The sequence below is a fragment of the Toxotes jaculatrix genome, chromosome 17 (genome assembly GCF_017976425.1).
Source record: "Toxotes jaculatrix isolate fToxJac2 chromosome 17, fToxJac2.pri, whole genome shotgun sequence".
Taxonomy (NCBI): domain Eukaryota; kingdom Metazoa; phylum Chordata; class Actinopteri; family Toxotidae; genus Toxotes; species Toxotes jaculatrix.
In genome coordinates, this window is record NC_054410.1 from 21,045,209 (window position 1) to 21,061,659 (window position 16,451).

Sequence of the window (16,451 nt, forward strand, 5' to 3'; positions counted from 1 at the left end):
CAATAACATCTTGGTCAGCAGCAATCAATTTAAAGACTCTGTCTATTTTGTTATGAATGTGATATTTAACATAGCTCCCTTGTTATTTTCAGACCGCTTGGTTATTCACTTCACCCGAACCATGTCAGGTCACCTCTCAGACCGATTATTATGTGATGGATGACTGGCGATGAGGCCAGGCTGATGATGTTACCGTGCTAGTTAACCTCGTCAACCCCACAGACACTTTGAAGAGAGCTCCTTACTCACTGTGTGGACAAACACCGTTCAAACTCACAGAACTTTATTAGTTAGGATACAGAGGTTTCAAAGTATGGCAAAGAAGTCAAGATGAATTTCAGTGGTGAAAAGTATAAAAGTTTATATTTTTCCATTTAATAACATGTTACAGATGTAAAAAGTGGTATCTTGGGATTTAAATAATAGATGTATGTGCATGCTTGTCTGTGTGTGTGTGTTTATTGCAGGTCACCCATAACCAGCTGAATGTTCTCGACCTGTCCTGGCTGGAGGAAGGAGCAGATCTCGCTCACGAAGAGTTAGAACCTCTGTCCCGTAACATGGCTGCATCGCTACGGCAACTGATTGACCAGAGAGACAAAGCCAATGAGGTACCGAGACACAAAGACAAGAAACAGTGCCAAGGCTAATAATGTTATTTTATTGATAATAATATGAATGTTTATATTTATGCGTCACGAATTACATTTGTTATCAATGGGGAAACCAGAGTTAAATGTGAATTAAGCAGAGGCACTTCTGCCTTCCAGGTGATTGTGGATCTGACCCACGAGAGGGATTACCTGTCCAGTCAGCAGCCCCAGGAAGGGTGCAGGACCCTGGGTATGAGCAGCCTGGAGCGTGGGCAGAGTTCCGGAGGTGTGGGGGTGAATGACGGAGGCTCGACTGTGACTGCGTCTGGGCTGACCAAAGAAGAGAAGCAGCATCTGTCTGTGGAGCTCGCTGATACCAAGGCCAAGCTCCGCAGATACAGACAAGAACTGTAGGTCTTTTAGTCAGTCGTAATAATTAAAACCTTAATGTTGGACTAATCACTTAAACACTGTCAGATAATTAAAAAAATAAGATCAGTCTGTTGCAGATCATCTGATACACATCACTCCTAAAAATGGTGTTTCATGATTTCCAGTTTGACTAAAGCAGCAGCTCATTGCACACGGTTACACATCAGAGTAATCTAGAAAGTTTGTGTGTGTGCCACTGGTTTGAGGCTGAACCGTGGTGATACAAGCAGCAGCATGAAGTCATTATACTACCAGCATAGGTTATTATGTTGTCTAGTTCTGATCAGTGTGCAGTGTAATCACACGGGGGAGCCATCTATTTGGAGATTGACTGTACACTCCCACTGTACACACAGCAACTGGGAATCATTCTGCAGAATATACATTTAGATTCTTCTACCACATAAAATAAAGACTCCCAGTTTGACCAATCTACTATATGTTTCGCCCAGTCTCATTACTGCGAGTTGACAGTCTCTTCAATTACTGCCAGCCTGTCTGGAAATTACCGGGGTGTGGAGCTGATTATACAGAGTAATGATTGTAAAACTTTTAATTGACTCTGCTCGGTTATTTATGTCTGTGTGTATGTGTGTGTGTGTGTGTGTGTGCAGAGAGGAGAAAACAGAGCAGCTGATTGATTCAAAACACGAAGTGGAGCGTCTGGATCAGGAGCTACAGCGACTGAAACAAGAGGTCAGGACCTATTTCTAACCGTCAGATCTGGATGTGACACATCTGGACAGAGGAAAATGATCCATAAAAGAAAAGAACAGTTTTGTCTGGATGCCAGATAGGGGCTGTAAATTATGTTAGAGATGTTCCACTTAAGTTATGTGAGTTCTTTAATAATGTCTATCTTTTGACACTGATTTGATATACATGTATATCTGAATATGAATATGTAACACAGCTACAGAACAGACGCTTCTACCTAAACAGACTCTCTATTTTACAGTTGACATGCAATGCACATAAGAAATGGATCAGAGTTTATAAAGCTGGTGCTGATCCATTTAAAAACATCTTTGTCTTTGTCTGTGTATATATGATGAGTAGATTTATTGGGCGTAGCTTATCGTCATGAAAAAAAAGTTAATGGAAAGTGATAATAATGCATATGTGTGTGTGTGTGTGTGTGTGTGTGTGTGTGTGGTTTAGAACCAGTCGCTGTCTTGTGAGGCCCGTTCCGTCCGAGCGTACCGGGACGAGGTGGACTCACTGAGAGAAAGAGCGGCCAGGGTGGACAGACTGGAGACTGAACTGACCAGATGTAAAGAAAAACTCAATGATGTTCACTTCTACAAGACCAGAGTTGAGGTACAACCACAGCTTCACACTGCACACTGGCATACACCAAAGTAGGGCTGAACGATTTAAAGTTTTCTGATCTAAATTGCGATTTCAGACAACGCGATCATGTGATCGCCAAAGCTGCAGTTTTTTTGCAGTGCTCCTAACTGACCCAGGATCTGCTGTGTCAACTATTTTACACATACATGACGTCTCCCTACCTGCCAAGCTCACCAATCAGAAGCGGCATTGCTGCTCGTGCACAGGTGACGCTAACGCAATCAGTATAACCTGCTCCACCTGCTGCTTCATTAGTGAAATGGCTTCAGCTGGAGCAGAAGCGGAGTTACGGGATTTAATCCCCAATAATAAAAAACAGCCCGTCGGTCATTTGGGAGTATTTCGGGTTTGAGGCTGCAGACGTGCACCAGAAACAGGTACTGTGCAAAACCTGTCGCGCTAAAGCTGCAACATCCAGAGGAAACACAACCAATTTATACCTACACCTGAAAAATCACCACAGGTGCATGACGAAAAAGTTCCGGTGAAAAGTCTCGCTAAAATAGAAAATTAACTGCCGTTGGTCAAGGACTTGATAGAATGTACATGCATGTCTCTTAAATACATTTGAAATCAATTCTTAACTTTAGTTTTCATTCTTGCATCAGAGTAATGGAATTTAATCTTTTAATGGCATGGTGTAGTTTACTGTCATGTCGGTAATTGTTACTGTACATTGTGAATATTGCACTGAAGCTTGTTTTGAAAATCATGAATCAATTCGAAATCGTAATATCTGCCAGAAAATTAGGAAATGGGATCTTTTCCTAAAATCGTTCAGCCCTATTCCAAAGCATCATGTATAGTAGTAGTGTTTAGTTTGTTTTTGCAAAGCATAAAGCTTTCAGCTAACAGTGGAGATATAAATACAGCATGAACCCAGACGAACACGGGCAGGCCACTCAACGTGTGTGTGTGTGTGTGATTATACAGGAGCTTCGTGAGGACAACCTGACTCTGATGGAGACTAAGATGTTGTTGGAGGAGCAGCTGTCAGCCTCCAGGGGCCGCTTTGAAAAACTTCACACACTGGAGAAAGACAACCTGTTGCTACGTGCTAAGATACATGACCTGGAAATGGTATTATACCTGTCTGTTATAGTCGTATACAAATATATTTATTCTGCAACATATATAGGGATTGATGGTTTGAGAATACTTTGACATTATATGCTAATCTTTTGTGTGTGTGTGTGTGTGTGTGTGTGTGTGTGTGTGTGTGTGTGTGTGTGTGTTGTGCGTGTGTTGTGCGTGTGTTGTGCAGGAGAGGGACAATGAACGCCGGAGGCTGGAGGAGCTGGTGGAGGAGAACATGTTGCTGGAGATTGGACAGAAACAGAGTATGAACGAGTCAGCTCATCTGGGCTGGGAACTGGAACAGCTGACCAAGAACCATGACAACACTAACACAGAGAGTAAGACATCTGCTTTTTTTGTTTTTTTTCTGTAATATGCATTTCTTCTTCTGTGCTCAGAAATGCTGTTTTCTATATTCTGTCTTAAGCCAAACGTTTTTCTCTGCTGCAGCTCGTAAGTCATTGGTCCATGAGCTGAACGAGTGTGTTTCCAGTCGAGTGTTGAAGCTGGAGAAGGAAAACCGGGAGCTACAGGCCTCTATAGAGAGACTGAAGGAGGACAACCACCTGCTGCAGGAGCAGCAGCTCCACACCCAGGAGCTGGACAGGGAGAATCAGAGTCTCAGCAAGAAGGTGGGAGGCCTGGAGATGGCAGAGGCATTTCCTCAGGGAGGAGAAAATGTGTACAATATCCAAAAAACTAAAAAAAAATGTTTTCAAGCTCCAGAATAAACTCACAGTCTTTACAAAACAGTATTGAATAGTTCTGCAATAAATATATAGCCAGTTATAGTTCACCTTATCAAGGGCTGTTCCTTTGTCGTGTTTACTTTTTGGTTTGTTAGTTGGAGCGTCTTCAGGGCTTGTTGGACCAGGAGAGACTGACCAATCAGGACATGGAATCTCTGGGAGAGGAAATACTGAAGGAGAAGCAGAGTCTGGAGAGAGAAATGCACGCTCTGAGGGCAGAGAAGGATCGGCAGGTACTTAACACAGAAACACACTCAGCTAAAATATGAAACAGAACATGCATTCTTTGTTGACGCCCCTGTCCCTTTGTTCTACTTTTCCAATCAGATCTCAGAGTTAGAGAGCGAGAAGCAGCACCTGTCTGATGCGGTGGCGTCCCTCCAGGAGCGGGCACAGTCAAACAGTGAGGCAAGGGTCCGTGAGGTGGAAGCAGAGAACCGTTTACTGCACCAGAACATCACTGATACCAGCTCCCGGTTGGCCAGCTTGGAAACTCAGCTCAAAGTATCCAGTGAGGAGGCAGAGAGGCTGAGGGAGAGGGCGGGTCGCTGTGAGGAGGCAGAGAGAGAGGCAGCACGGCTGGAACGGAGCAGGGAGACTCTGAACAGAGAGGTAATAATTCTGATAAAATAATTCATTTATTATTGATGTATTCTTAATTAAAGCTTAAAACTACTCTGATTGCTTCAAAAATCAGTGTGTAAGATGTAGTTGTCCCTCTTTTATTTCCAGGTGGTGTCTCTGCGTGCATACAGCGAGCGGTCAGAGGCTCTTGAGAAGCAGGTGGCCTCCCTGGAGCAGGAGGTGCACAGGCTGAAGCGGGAGGCAGAGGAGGCCCAGCAAGAGCTGCAGCAGCTGAAGAGGCACGAGGCGGAGAACGGCCTGCTGTCAAAGGAGAACCTGGACCTCCGCTGCTCACTGGAAAACCTGCGCTCCTCATCCGCCCGCCTAGCCACCCTGCAGGAGGAGCATAAGGAGGTGCAGAGAGAGGCACAGGAGCTGAAGAGGAGGCTGGAAGAGGTCGGAGAGGAGGCGCAAACAGAGAGGAAGAGGGCAGAAAGGCTGGAGCTGAACATGGCCGTACTGAATCAGGAGAAGCGTCGCTTAGAAGAGCAAATAGAGAGGAGTAAAGAGGAGCGGGAAGAAGGGGAGAGAGAGAGGCAGGAGGCACACAGCAGAGAGGAGGAATGGAGAAGGGAAGTAGAGGAGCTGAAGGAGGAGCGGAGAAGGAGGGAGGAAGGAGACAAGGAGAGGAGGAAGCTCCAACTGGACCTGGAGCAGTCAGAGAAGGGGAGAAAGCACCTGGAAAAGGAGAGCTTGAAGAGCAGAACGCTGCTGGAGCGGAAAGAGACAGAACTGGAGGAGAAAACCAGGCGACTGGCTACAGTGGAGAAGGAGGGCATGGCTCTGAGTAAGGACGTGGAGAGGCTGAAGGAGGTGGCAGTCAAAGCCAAAGAGCTGGAGAGGGAGAACAAGGAGCTGCAGAAACAGGCAACTATTGACAAGAGAACTCTGGCTACTCTGAGAGAGGTGAGAGGAAGAGCTTCAACACTGGACCCACAAGAAATCTTTAAAATTTATTCAGACATTTTTTAATGGTGTAAACAACAGCAAACATGTTAGTGTTATAAACTATATTAATGTAGGTTAAGAGCGCCTCACTCACAACCAGGAATATCATGTGATAAAACCAAACCAGGCAGACATGCAGATATCTTGTGTATGGACATGTAGACATGTATGTGGGAGTTTCACAGTTGTGTATCACACATCTTTGTGTGTGCAGGAGTTGGTGTCAGAGAAGCTGAGCGTTCAGCAGCAGAGTGTTGAGTTGGAGAGACTCAGTGAAGAGCTGGAGAAGATCGGACTGAACAGAGAGAAACTACTGCAGCAAGAGCACACACTGGAGGACAGGTATCTGTCTCTCATATTTGTCCTATTCTAGGAGACTACACAGATCTAAACTGTTTGATGTGTAGTAATGATTCTGTCTTTCTGAATGTAATTGGCTCATTAGATTCACTGTTGTCCTTTGTATATGTCAGCAGGTACAGGCTGCTGGAGTCTCGGCTGGAGGAAACTGTCAAACAGACGATGAAGATCAAGGAGGAGAAGATCTCCTCTCTGGAAAAGAAGCTGGAGGAGAGCAACACACACAGTGCTACGCTGCGTGCCGAGCTAGCTACTGTAAGGACACATGCTCTGGCTTTAAGATAAGATAAACCGTCCCTGGGTGGGCTCGAACCACCAACCTTTCGGTTAACAGCCGAACGCGCTAACCGATTGCGCCACAGAGACCGCTCTATCTTTGCCCACTGTGCTCTGTAGATACGAATGTACAGGAATAAATACACAACAATAACTGTTGTTATTATCATTACACATAGGAGCTAATTCAATGTAGTGTGAACAAATGACACAAAGAAACAGAGGTTCACTCCCACTAATTGGCTGTAGTGCCACATTGATTATGAATTCTTTACATTATTATGCTTTTATAAGCAATTGTATTGTGTTGTAGTGTGTTCTAATATAGATGGACATGTATATATTTATATATGTATCTAAATATAGGCTCGGAAGACGTTGTCTGCCCTAAGTCAGGAACAAAGGGAGGGAGAAATCCACACCTGCCAACAGCGGTCAGGTGGCGATCGGGGTCAAGGGTCAGCCACTGCTGAACTTCTGCGAATCAAAGATCATCTTATCGATGTAGAAAAGAACGTAAGTAAAACATTGTTAACCCCTGACTAAAGTATATTAAGTAAATATTTAATAGATTTTGATGCCTTTTATTTGTGCACTTCTACTTGACATGCAGATATATTTGATGGTTGGGTTGATAGTTGAGTCTTTTCTACACTGAATGAGTTATTAAATGTTTGTGGTGTCTGTATTTCCTCCAGAATGCCTCCCTGCAGACAGAGAGCAGTCTGTTGAAAGAGCAGCTCAAAAAGCTGGAGAACCAGAACACTTCTCTCAACAACCAGATGGTGGCGCTGCAGCGACACACCACGACCCTGCAGGAACAGAATTCAACCTTACATACACAGACAGCAAAGCTGCAGGTATGAAGTCTTTCATTCAGACAGCTTTGAGGAACAAAAGCTGATTTTAGCTCATTATGGCTGTGTTTTCTGAACTGTTGATTTCTAATGAATCCCTTAGGTGGAGAACTCCACACTCTCCTCCCAGAGTGCATCTCTCATGGCCCAGAATGCTGTGCTACAGGGCCAAGTCACTGCCTTGGAGACGGAGGTAGAGTCGTGGCAGCGACAGCGCGAGGAGGCGTGGCGAGGTCGGGAAAGCGTGCTGAACGACCACGAGCGCCTGCTGAACGTTCACGAGAGGCAGGCACAGGAGTACGAGCAGCTGATCAGTCAGCACGCCGCGCTGAAAAGCAAACAGAGGGGGCTAGAGGGTGAACACAGGACGCTGCACAACAAGTACGTTTACACACAAACCCTACTAACAGTGTCGAGATAGAAGGTCTTTGATAGTCCTCTGACAGAACACTGAGAGGGGAAACACATGACCAAAACACTGTCAGTGAGGAAAATATATAGATAATGAGCTTAGTACGGTTCTAGTATGGTTGCTATATATAGACTGTGTACAATGTTACTTATGTGGCACAAATTTTGGGTCGAGCCACATGACAACTGAACACATGAAACTGCTGCTTACAAGCATTTCATCAGCTTTTAATGGAAGAAGCTCAAATGAATAGACTTCTGTTAATGTACTACTTTTTAAGAAATGTCAGAAAAGGGAAGGAGGTAAATAAGCTTGCTGAAAAAGTAGTGTTAACTTACTGTAACTAATATCTACCATTGTCTCAACATATACATAAGTCAGTGTTAATTAACCATAAATCTATGTTCTGGTCACAATTAAATTTAGCTTTTCTAGCAGCTGTGCTGTTGCAGTAGATTAAGGACTGAGGCATAGTAACTAAATTTACTGCAGCTTCATAGAGCATAGTTGTGCTCAGTGTAGTATATATGGGATGTTAACATGCATGGAGTCACATGAAAGTAGAGGCCATATTCAGCTACATGGTATCAAAGGTTTATGGACAGTGTAACCAAACGCATCCATGTGGCTTTCTCAAGATACAATTGCAGACACTATCAAGTAGAAATAAGCCCTCTGCTCTGTCTCTGTGTGTGTCTGTGTGTCTTTCTGCAGGTATTGTGTTTTGCTGCAGCAGAAGGAGAAATGGGAGGAGCAGGAGGGGCGTGGTCAGAAAGAGAGGGAAGAACTAAAACAGGAGATCCAGAAGAATCGGCTGCTACAGCAAGAGAACCTACAGCTAAAAACAGAAGTGGACAGGTACTGTATTTTCACACACAGTCTCACCGTCAGATTTAAGACCTGCATCTTCTTTTAAATCACTTCTTGAAACTCATTTTTTATCATTCAGCCTTGTAATGTTTTAACTTCTACAAAGAACATGTCCTAACTTTCCAAGTGTGTACTCAAATGAAAACCTCAGAAAAACAGTTCTTTGGGTGATTTTTCTTTCAGCTTTTTATCTGTGAAATTGAAATTTTTGGTGAATATGTAAACCTCACTATTAATTCCTATTGGCCTCTGTTGTACTTTCGCTCACTGAGTTGAGAGTCTAGGACGAGGTCCTGAGCTCTAATCACTTCCCTGCTCTATCCCTGCTGTTGTTGACTGACTTATATAGTTCACCCTTTTGCAAACGTACTATGACATAATGATCACAAGCACAATCATTCATAAAGGTTTTTACAGGACATTTGTTTCGCTCTCTTTTATGCCTTGTCTTTCGTCACATTAGTCCAGAGCTCTTTTCCTTCTTTCTGACCTCCTCTGTTCCCCCCTGTAGATTGACAGAGAGCCAATCACAGCACTCGGAGCAAAGTGAAGAATTCCAGCAGCGCACGAACGAACTCAAGAGCTCATTAAGCTCCGCCCAGCTGGAAGTGAATCACTGGACAGCAAAATACGATTTACTGATGGAACAGCACCGGAGCCTGGATCTAACCATGACCAAGCTAGACAACCACTGTGAGGTAAACGGGGCCTTTTATTCCACCATGACAAATACTTCTCATAGCAGAGCAGTGGTTGACTTTATCAGACAGGTCTGGATTACCATTCGCTGCTTTCCTGACCTGACTCTTGTGTGTGTTTAGCTGTTGAGTCGACTGAAAGGGAACCTGGAAGAGGAGAACCACCACCTGCTGAGTCAGATCAACCTGCTGAGTCAGCAGAACCACACTCTGCTGGAGAGGAGCATGGAGAGCAAAGAGCTCTACCACCAGGAGCAGAAACTATACATGTAACTACACACAACGCAACGCCTGCAACACAAACTTACACTTACATTACCTGTACCGAGGTGACGTCCTGTACATCACATTGAACTACAGAGTGGACACAACTATTAACATGTAATTATCTGGAAATGCTGTCAGAAGATGGACACAAATACATGTAGAGTGTATCGAAACTGTTAAAGCAAGTTAGGGTTCAGAGAGATAGAACAGTACTGCAGATTTAATGCGTTTCTCCGTTTCTGTCCTTCCTTCTCTCTGCCTCTTTCTCTAATTAGTGATAAGCTGAATTCTCTTCGTCGGCAAAAAGAGAAACTGGAGGAGAAGATCATGGACCAGTACAAGTTCTACGACCCCACACCTAAGAAGTAATACCTGCATCATTAACTACATCTTATTTATACAGTTAGAGCTGGGTGATGAAACTAATACACACTGTACACTTAATGTGCAGTTTTAATGATATGAAAACACAAGAATATTTGATCTACTGTCAATAGGGTCTGTTAATGAAGGGTTACCTGTAGACTCAGCTTATCACATCACAGGAACTAAGCTGCTTCTAACCAAGCATGCGGCAGTTCTTTAAGGACATACAGCTTAGTTGGGTTTTTGCCTTTGCTTTTGTATTGGTATCAAATGACAAATAGAAGACATTCAATACAGCTCACGGTGTAAGCACTTATTGTCTCAGACACCAGCAATTTGAGCCATGTCCTGGAACAGAGAGGAAGAGAAACACCCCAGCAACTAACAGCAGCTAACTGTAACATTACTGTGCCTCTTCCATCTTTGCAACCCACAACTCAACAGACTCTATCCCATCACTCACGGTGCCGCTTTTCTTTTATTGCAAAGAACATGGCACTTTTTCTTCGTTTGAATAGATTTTCTGTTGCCAGCTTGTGTGATTCTTGGTCATTTCTCACATCCAAACATTATGGGATTTTAAGTTTTAAGGGAATCTTTAAGATCAGCAGAAACACTGACTTGTTATGTAACTTGCTGATTTTCTTTTTTACTTATTTAGAATCTACAACTTATGTTTGTTACAAATATTACCACAACATTAAATATGCATAATTATGTTTTCTAATGTATAGCAGATGTTGAAATTGAATATACAGCACAGCAGATAAAAATGTGTTTGGACAGGAGTCGGCAGTGGTCTGGAGCCAAAGCTTTAGCCAAACTCATCAAACCCCGAAAGGAGAGCAGCAGGGAGAGAGGGGGCGACCGAGACAAGGAAGGCGGCAAGGAGAGAGAACGTGCAAAGAGTGCCCCAGACATCCCCCTACCTTCACCACCCCCGCTCCTCCCCCCTGAGACACCACCCCCTCCACCCCAACGCACGACAAGTGACTCGCAAAATGGTGGCCAGACTCACAGCAACCATAACAGCCACACCACAAGCCCCAGTCTGGGACCCCAGAGTCCAGCAACACTGACACCCATCAACCGAGGTAAACACCCTTTACACACACACAGTGCTGTGATAAACGCATCCAAAAAACTAAAAGCTCTTTTCATAGAACATTAACTACCAGAGGATTTTTGAGCACACATGCGCACACTCAGGATATATATTTGTTCTGTATTGCCATTGGAGGAGAGACTAATATCTTTGATTTCCTCTTTATGGGGTATAGTAGAGAGGAAAACTATAAATAAAGTCTATTATTATGAAGTACATATACAGCATACATCAAATACATTTTTATTAATACTTTGTCACAAAGTTGGTGGAAAAACATGGCTTTGGATGAGCTGTGCCTCCACAGTGTGCCTGCAAAGGGCGCTGTTGACCATCATATTACTGACTGAATGACTGACAGTAACTTCACACTCCTGTTAACATCTGCTATATCTGACCTGTTCTAATACTTGGAGGTAACAGGTTTCTTGTCTTTTCTGGCCTGAACTTTCTGATATATTTATCTTTATATAAATATATTTTTTATTATATTTCACATTTCTCATATTACATATTTAGCATTGTCTATGCGATAGTTTTAACTATTGGTTCTAATTTTTATTTTTGATAAGCATGGTGTGGTATATGTTGTAAGGGAGTGATAGAAGTAGTAAAACAGGTGTTATGTATTTACAAGAAGTAATGTATGAAAACATTACAAAAAGCTTTCTTTCTAAAGTCAATTCACACATATTTCCTGTAGCTACCTGATACCTACTTTTCATCATTCTATCCTAATAGCAGAATAACTGGGTTCTAGTGCATGGTTCTAACTGTTTTCATGTTTTTATTTCCATGGATTTCTGTGTTATTGCTCTTTTCTAAAATGGATTTCTTCTCACGACTAAGCTCAGTTCACTCTTACGTCAACAACTGGCTTTTAGAAACCTGTTTTTTATTCCACTGACAACCTATTTAAGGAAATAAGTTGAAACATAAACAATAAATCTTTCCAGTTGCTCTTCTATACAGATACAAACGCTCAGTTGGTAGGAACACCTGGCTAGTGTTGTCAAATACTGCGTTAGAGAAGCGTTTCAGCTTTATCAGCCTTTTGGAGGATGTAGTTTGTGTTGCATTGTGTTGTGTTAATCTGACAGGTGTTTCTATTATTTTGTCTGCCCCGTTTTTATTAATGAGGGTAGGCTGGATAACAAACACCTCTCTGTATAATGTAACACAGGTTCAACATCAGCACAAACTACATCTTCCAAAAATGATCATGCAGTTGAATCAACACGTGTGTAACAGTTTTAACAAAAACAAGAAATTGGAACCTCAGACTGCATTAGTTTTACCCAGGTGTTCCTAATAAACTGACAACTGGTTGCATGTCTCATCAACATAGGTGAAATTTATTTCTACTGTTATTTCCTGTGCACTGAGCTTTCTACCAGTTGTCATACTTGGTTTAAATTCAGAGTGAGTTGAGGTTTAGTCCTGAGTCTTCTGCATGATTTTATTCAACAACAGAGTTCCATGTCCTTGATTTGTTCTGATGGGTTCTCTTGCATGGTATCTGTTATTTTACATTTTTGACAATCCAAATACTTAATAACCTCTTAACCACTGTCATTGTTTGTCACTCTCTCTACATTTTTCCGTATCTCTGTCCATTTCTCTCCCACTTAGCTCTTCCTGTCCCAAAACGCTTCAAATTTTTCCGCAGTAAAAGTCAAGACAAGCTCCTCGCTTCCTCCTCCCCTCCTTCCTCCTCCTCCTCTTCTCGTTTCTCCCTCAACAGACGACTGCGATTTCGGTCTTCCTCTGACATCTCATCTGAAGTTATCACTAGCCAGTCAATCTCAGCCAACGGAGTATTCTAATATCCTCCTCCTCCTCATCTTCATCTTTTTTTTTTTTTTTTTTTTTTTTTTAAACCAACACATCATCATCACTCTCACTGTCACACCTGACACGCACACATATCATACATGCATATTCTTCATAAACACTAATACATGCAGACATTGCACACTCTTCAGTACAAATAAACATATAAGACACAAACATGTCCATGTTGCCGTTGTGAACCAGCCAGTATTACTAGTAAGTAGTGTGTGTAGACATGGTTTGTGTATGTGTATGAGTTTGTGTGCAGGCTCCTGTTTCCAAGCACGCCAGGCTTTCCTTTGTATACCAGCCTGTCCTTGAAGAGTTCTTAGCTTTTGATTTGTCTCTGTATAAATGATACGTGTATGTATGGGTGTTAGAGTGTGCTGTCACTTCCCTGAGTGTTTGTCAGAGAGAATTAATGCTTGTAATAACACCAGATGTCCTTTCAGTCTCTTTTCTGAGCTGCGTTGCTTGAGGACAGAGCTGCTTCACAAATCTTTTGTCGCAGAGTTTTGCCTTATTCACTCAGCGGTGTCACGTCACCACAGCAACCAAGCAGAGCCTCTGTGTCCAACCTGTCTGTCTGTCTGTCTGCTGCTATAACTCTTCTCCTGTCCCTCCTCTATCTGAGACACCAGTCTTCCCAGCACTAGAAGCTTAAATTGATTTTTAACACCAGTGTTTTAATATATCAGTATTTCTAAAGCTGTAATAAATATTTAAAAAAAGAGATTCAACTTAAGCTAACATGAGGCTTAAGCAGTTTGAGTTTTGAGTGTTTTGAGCTCGCTTGACAAAAATCTAAATTTGTTCTTCAAATGACTGAGTCAAGAGAATCCAGGGAAATGAAGTTAAATTCAGTGAGCCATTATAAGCTGCTGTTTGGCAACTGTTATATGGCCTCACTTTAAATCATGAAAAGAATAACTCACATTTACTGAGACACCACCAATTTTCCCAGTTTCCCCTAAATAACCATAAGAGCAAAGCACAAGACTGTGTTTTAAAAGAGAAAAGATGTACTGGGATTTTCAGTGGTTGGTCCAGTTACTGTTCTCGGGTCCTGGAAACACATCTAGACCATCACTTGAATTTAAAAGCTCTATTTTCATGATGACACATACAGTGGTGCTTTATTTTTATTCGGTGCATTGATGTTCGCACCCTCATTGGTTTGGTATTTATATGACTCACGGTGACACAGGGGTAGAAAGTAAAGGCAGCTCCAGCCTTTACAGGCGTCAGTGATCACTCTTCCTTATTTGAGCATGCTTGGATGGAGTTACTTCCCAAAATCTATTAAAACTAATACTAATATTAGAATCAAAGGCATGAATAAGAACAGATGTCACAGTGTTGAGTAGCTTCCAACGTGCCTTCACCAGTGAATGGATTCTTAATGTTCTGCTTTGCTTTCTTTGCCACACTGTTAAAAATAACACCTAAAATCACACCCTGACCCAGTGTTTTGTTCCTGCTCTCTCTCAGCACTGTGCTTCCTGTGGTTGCATATCTCATGGTTACACTATAGCGGCCCAGAGCAGCTCTTCACCACATTCTTACTGGTTTGCAGGTTTGACTGACAGGGGCCAGGGAGTTTATCGTAGCAGTACTCCAGGAGGCAGTAGTGAGAGTGTCAATGGAGAAGATGGACATGGACAAGGTAATTAATATATATTAATATATACAGTCTAATTTAAATGAATTTCTGTGCATGAGCAGTTGTGTTTTTCTTCTAGCAGAGTAACTCCTGTTTTTTAATCTCAGGTCAGATCAATAAAGTTCTGAGCTCCACTCCAAGCCATCAGTCGTCCTCGCTGGGCCTAACCAACAACTCTAACTCCAGAAAGGGACCAGGCCCCAGCCGCAGACCCAGAGGTAGGTCGGGTTATTAGTACAGCAGGAATGTGAGTGTATTGGAAATGGGTTATGACGGTGTGTAAACAAAATTTCAGGTCTTTTACTTGACGAAGACTCTTGCCACAATACATCGGACTCGGTGTTTGGTCACCATGGCAACAACAGCGGTCGCCCTGGATCGGCAGACTTCAGCCACAACACCTCCAGCTCCAACTCACCTGTCAATTGCAGAGGTGCATCAGCTTAAAGCAATATTTAGCAGGATTTTTATATAAGTACATGATTTCTTTTTAATTTGTTGTCAAAAGATTGTCTGAAATTTGCCTTCAGACATTACAGTAAGTAGCTGCAGTGCCATCAGTTTTATTACTTAATGCACATTTAGCTCTTAGTCTGCACAGATACACAGAGGCCTACTCCAAAGTGACTCCATGCAGGTTATACTTGCAGTAAAGCCCTGGTGTAATGAGGTGGTACCCAGATTCATAATGTAATAACACTAATATGTCTCTCTGTTTTAGACACATTGGATTATCAGGCTCACTCAGCCAGCCTCTCTAGTGATGATGTCATGGGTCTCAGTCGGTCACACCAGACCCTCTCGCGCAGTTCCACCCTCCCATACGACCATACACCCCAGAGGGCACAGCCACAGCGTGGAGGCGGGGTTAGGACTAAGCCTCGCTCATCTTCACCTGGAAGTGAGATGGTGACGCTGGAAGAGTTTCTACAGGAGAGCAACTTAAAGTCACCTCTCATGGTAAGAAGTGTATATGTGTGAGTGTGTGTGTGTGTGTGTGTGAGCCTCAAGCCCCTGAAAACTGCTGATGTTTGGCTCTGAGCTGCAGGGCAGCATTCATCAAACATAAAGACGACTCACCATACAGTCATGAGAACAGATGTGAAAATAATGCAGTTTTTCCTTCATTTACTTTTTGTGCTGCAGGTTCATGGAGGTGTCAACAAAAACAATACCAATACTGAAAAGGGCAAACTATAGTAAAGTGGAAATTGAAATGACTGAATATGGTATAAATGATGCAGTAAATCTCAAGATAGGTGGCAAAAACTGAGAGACAGTGGAGCCATTTTCCTTTATTGAGCCTTTATTTCACATCTGATTAAAGAGAAGAGTCAAGAAAATGTTTTTATTCTCTGAGGTCGTTCCTTTCTTTCATATTTCTGCATGGTTTGGCTGCAGAGGCCTGTCAAGGACAATCTATTTTCAGTTTTGATAATAAAAAAGTACAGATTTCATGTTTGAAATGTGGGGGAAACTAGCAGATCTAATGGAAAATCAAGAGCTATGTATTAACAAACAATGATTGACATTTAAAAAGGTTTTGATCCTGATTCTGAGTTATTTTGTATTTTGTAACCAGCAAAGAGCACCTCGTGTGAAGGAGGAGACCGTTACACCACATGCTCGGTTAGAGAGTAGATCTGATCTTATCGCACGTTTGCATTTGAGGTTTGTTGACCTCTGGTCTTTATTAATAAACCCAGGTTAATCTGCCCATCACAAGTATCACTACAGACCTGATCACACAGCTGGGCCATGAAGTGAATGTTTCTGACTGAGCAACAGAGACTCATTTACTAGTCATAGTTTAGGTTTGTGAAAGTGCTTCTTATCACCTCTAATCTATCGGCTCTGAGGCCGTCTCCTGCCTACAAATCAGCTGTTTCATCCCCGCCTGTCATCTGCATATGTACTGACTGACCCAGAGCCTCATATCAGCATGGGAATATGACTTGAAGTCGGTGA

The 16,451-nt window shown here is 42.7% G+C and overlaps 1 protein-coding gene and 1 non-coding gene across 5 annotated transcripts in view; one reads left to right on the forward strand and one right to left on the reverse strand.

The window, feature by feature from the left end:
• The window catches only part of ccdc88c (coiled-coil domain containing 88C), a 41,714-nt gene that overhangs the window by 19,167 nt on the left and 6,096 nt on the right, over positions 1 to 16,451 (forward strand). For 2 of the 4 annotated variants that reach the window (XM_041060526.1, XM_041060527.1), the window contains 24 exons: positions 468 to 611; positions 771 to 1,003; positions 1,640 to 1,721; positions 2,187 to 2,345; positions 3,312 to 3,458; positions 3,643 to 3,793; positions 3,906 to 4,087; positions 4,300 to 4,437; positions 4,532 to 4,816; positions 4,937 to 5,734; positions 5,991 to 6,118; positions 6,250 to 6,391; positions 6,779 to 6,928; positions 7,111 to 7,272; positions 7,373 to 7,650; positions 8,396 to 8,539; positions 9,063 to 9,249; positions 9,373 to 9,518; positions 9,792 to 9,881; positions 10,669 to 10,976; positions 14,397 to 14,486; positions 14,591 to 14,701; positions 14,779 to 14,916; positions 15,205 to 15,443. In XM_041060526.1, coding sequence (XP_040916460.1) covers positions 468 to 611; positions 771 to 1,003; positions 1,640 to 1,721; positions 2,187 to 2,345; positions 3,312 to 3,458; positions 3,643 to 3,793; positions 3,906 to 4,087; positions 4,300 to 4,437; positions 4,532 to 4,816; positions 4,937 to 5,734; positions 5,991 to 6,118; positions 6,250 to 6,391; positions 6,779 to 6,928; positions 7,111 to 7,272; positions 7,373 to 7,650; positions 8,396 to 8,539; positions 9,063 to 9,249; positions 9,373 to 9,518; positions 9,792 to 9,881; positions 10,669 to 10,976; positions 14,397 to 14,486; positions 14,591 to 14,701; positions 14,779 to 14,916; positions 15,205 to 15,443 — 4,632 coding nt within the window. The other 2 variants (XR_005896222.1, XM_041060528.1) reach the window with 2 other exon arrangements.
• On the reverse strand, positions 6,429 to 6,502 carry trnan-guu. Its single transcript has one exon. It is a non-coding gene; the product is annotated as a tRNA-Asn (tRNA).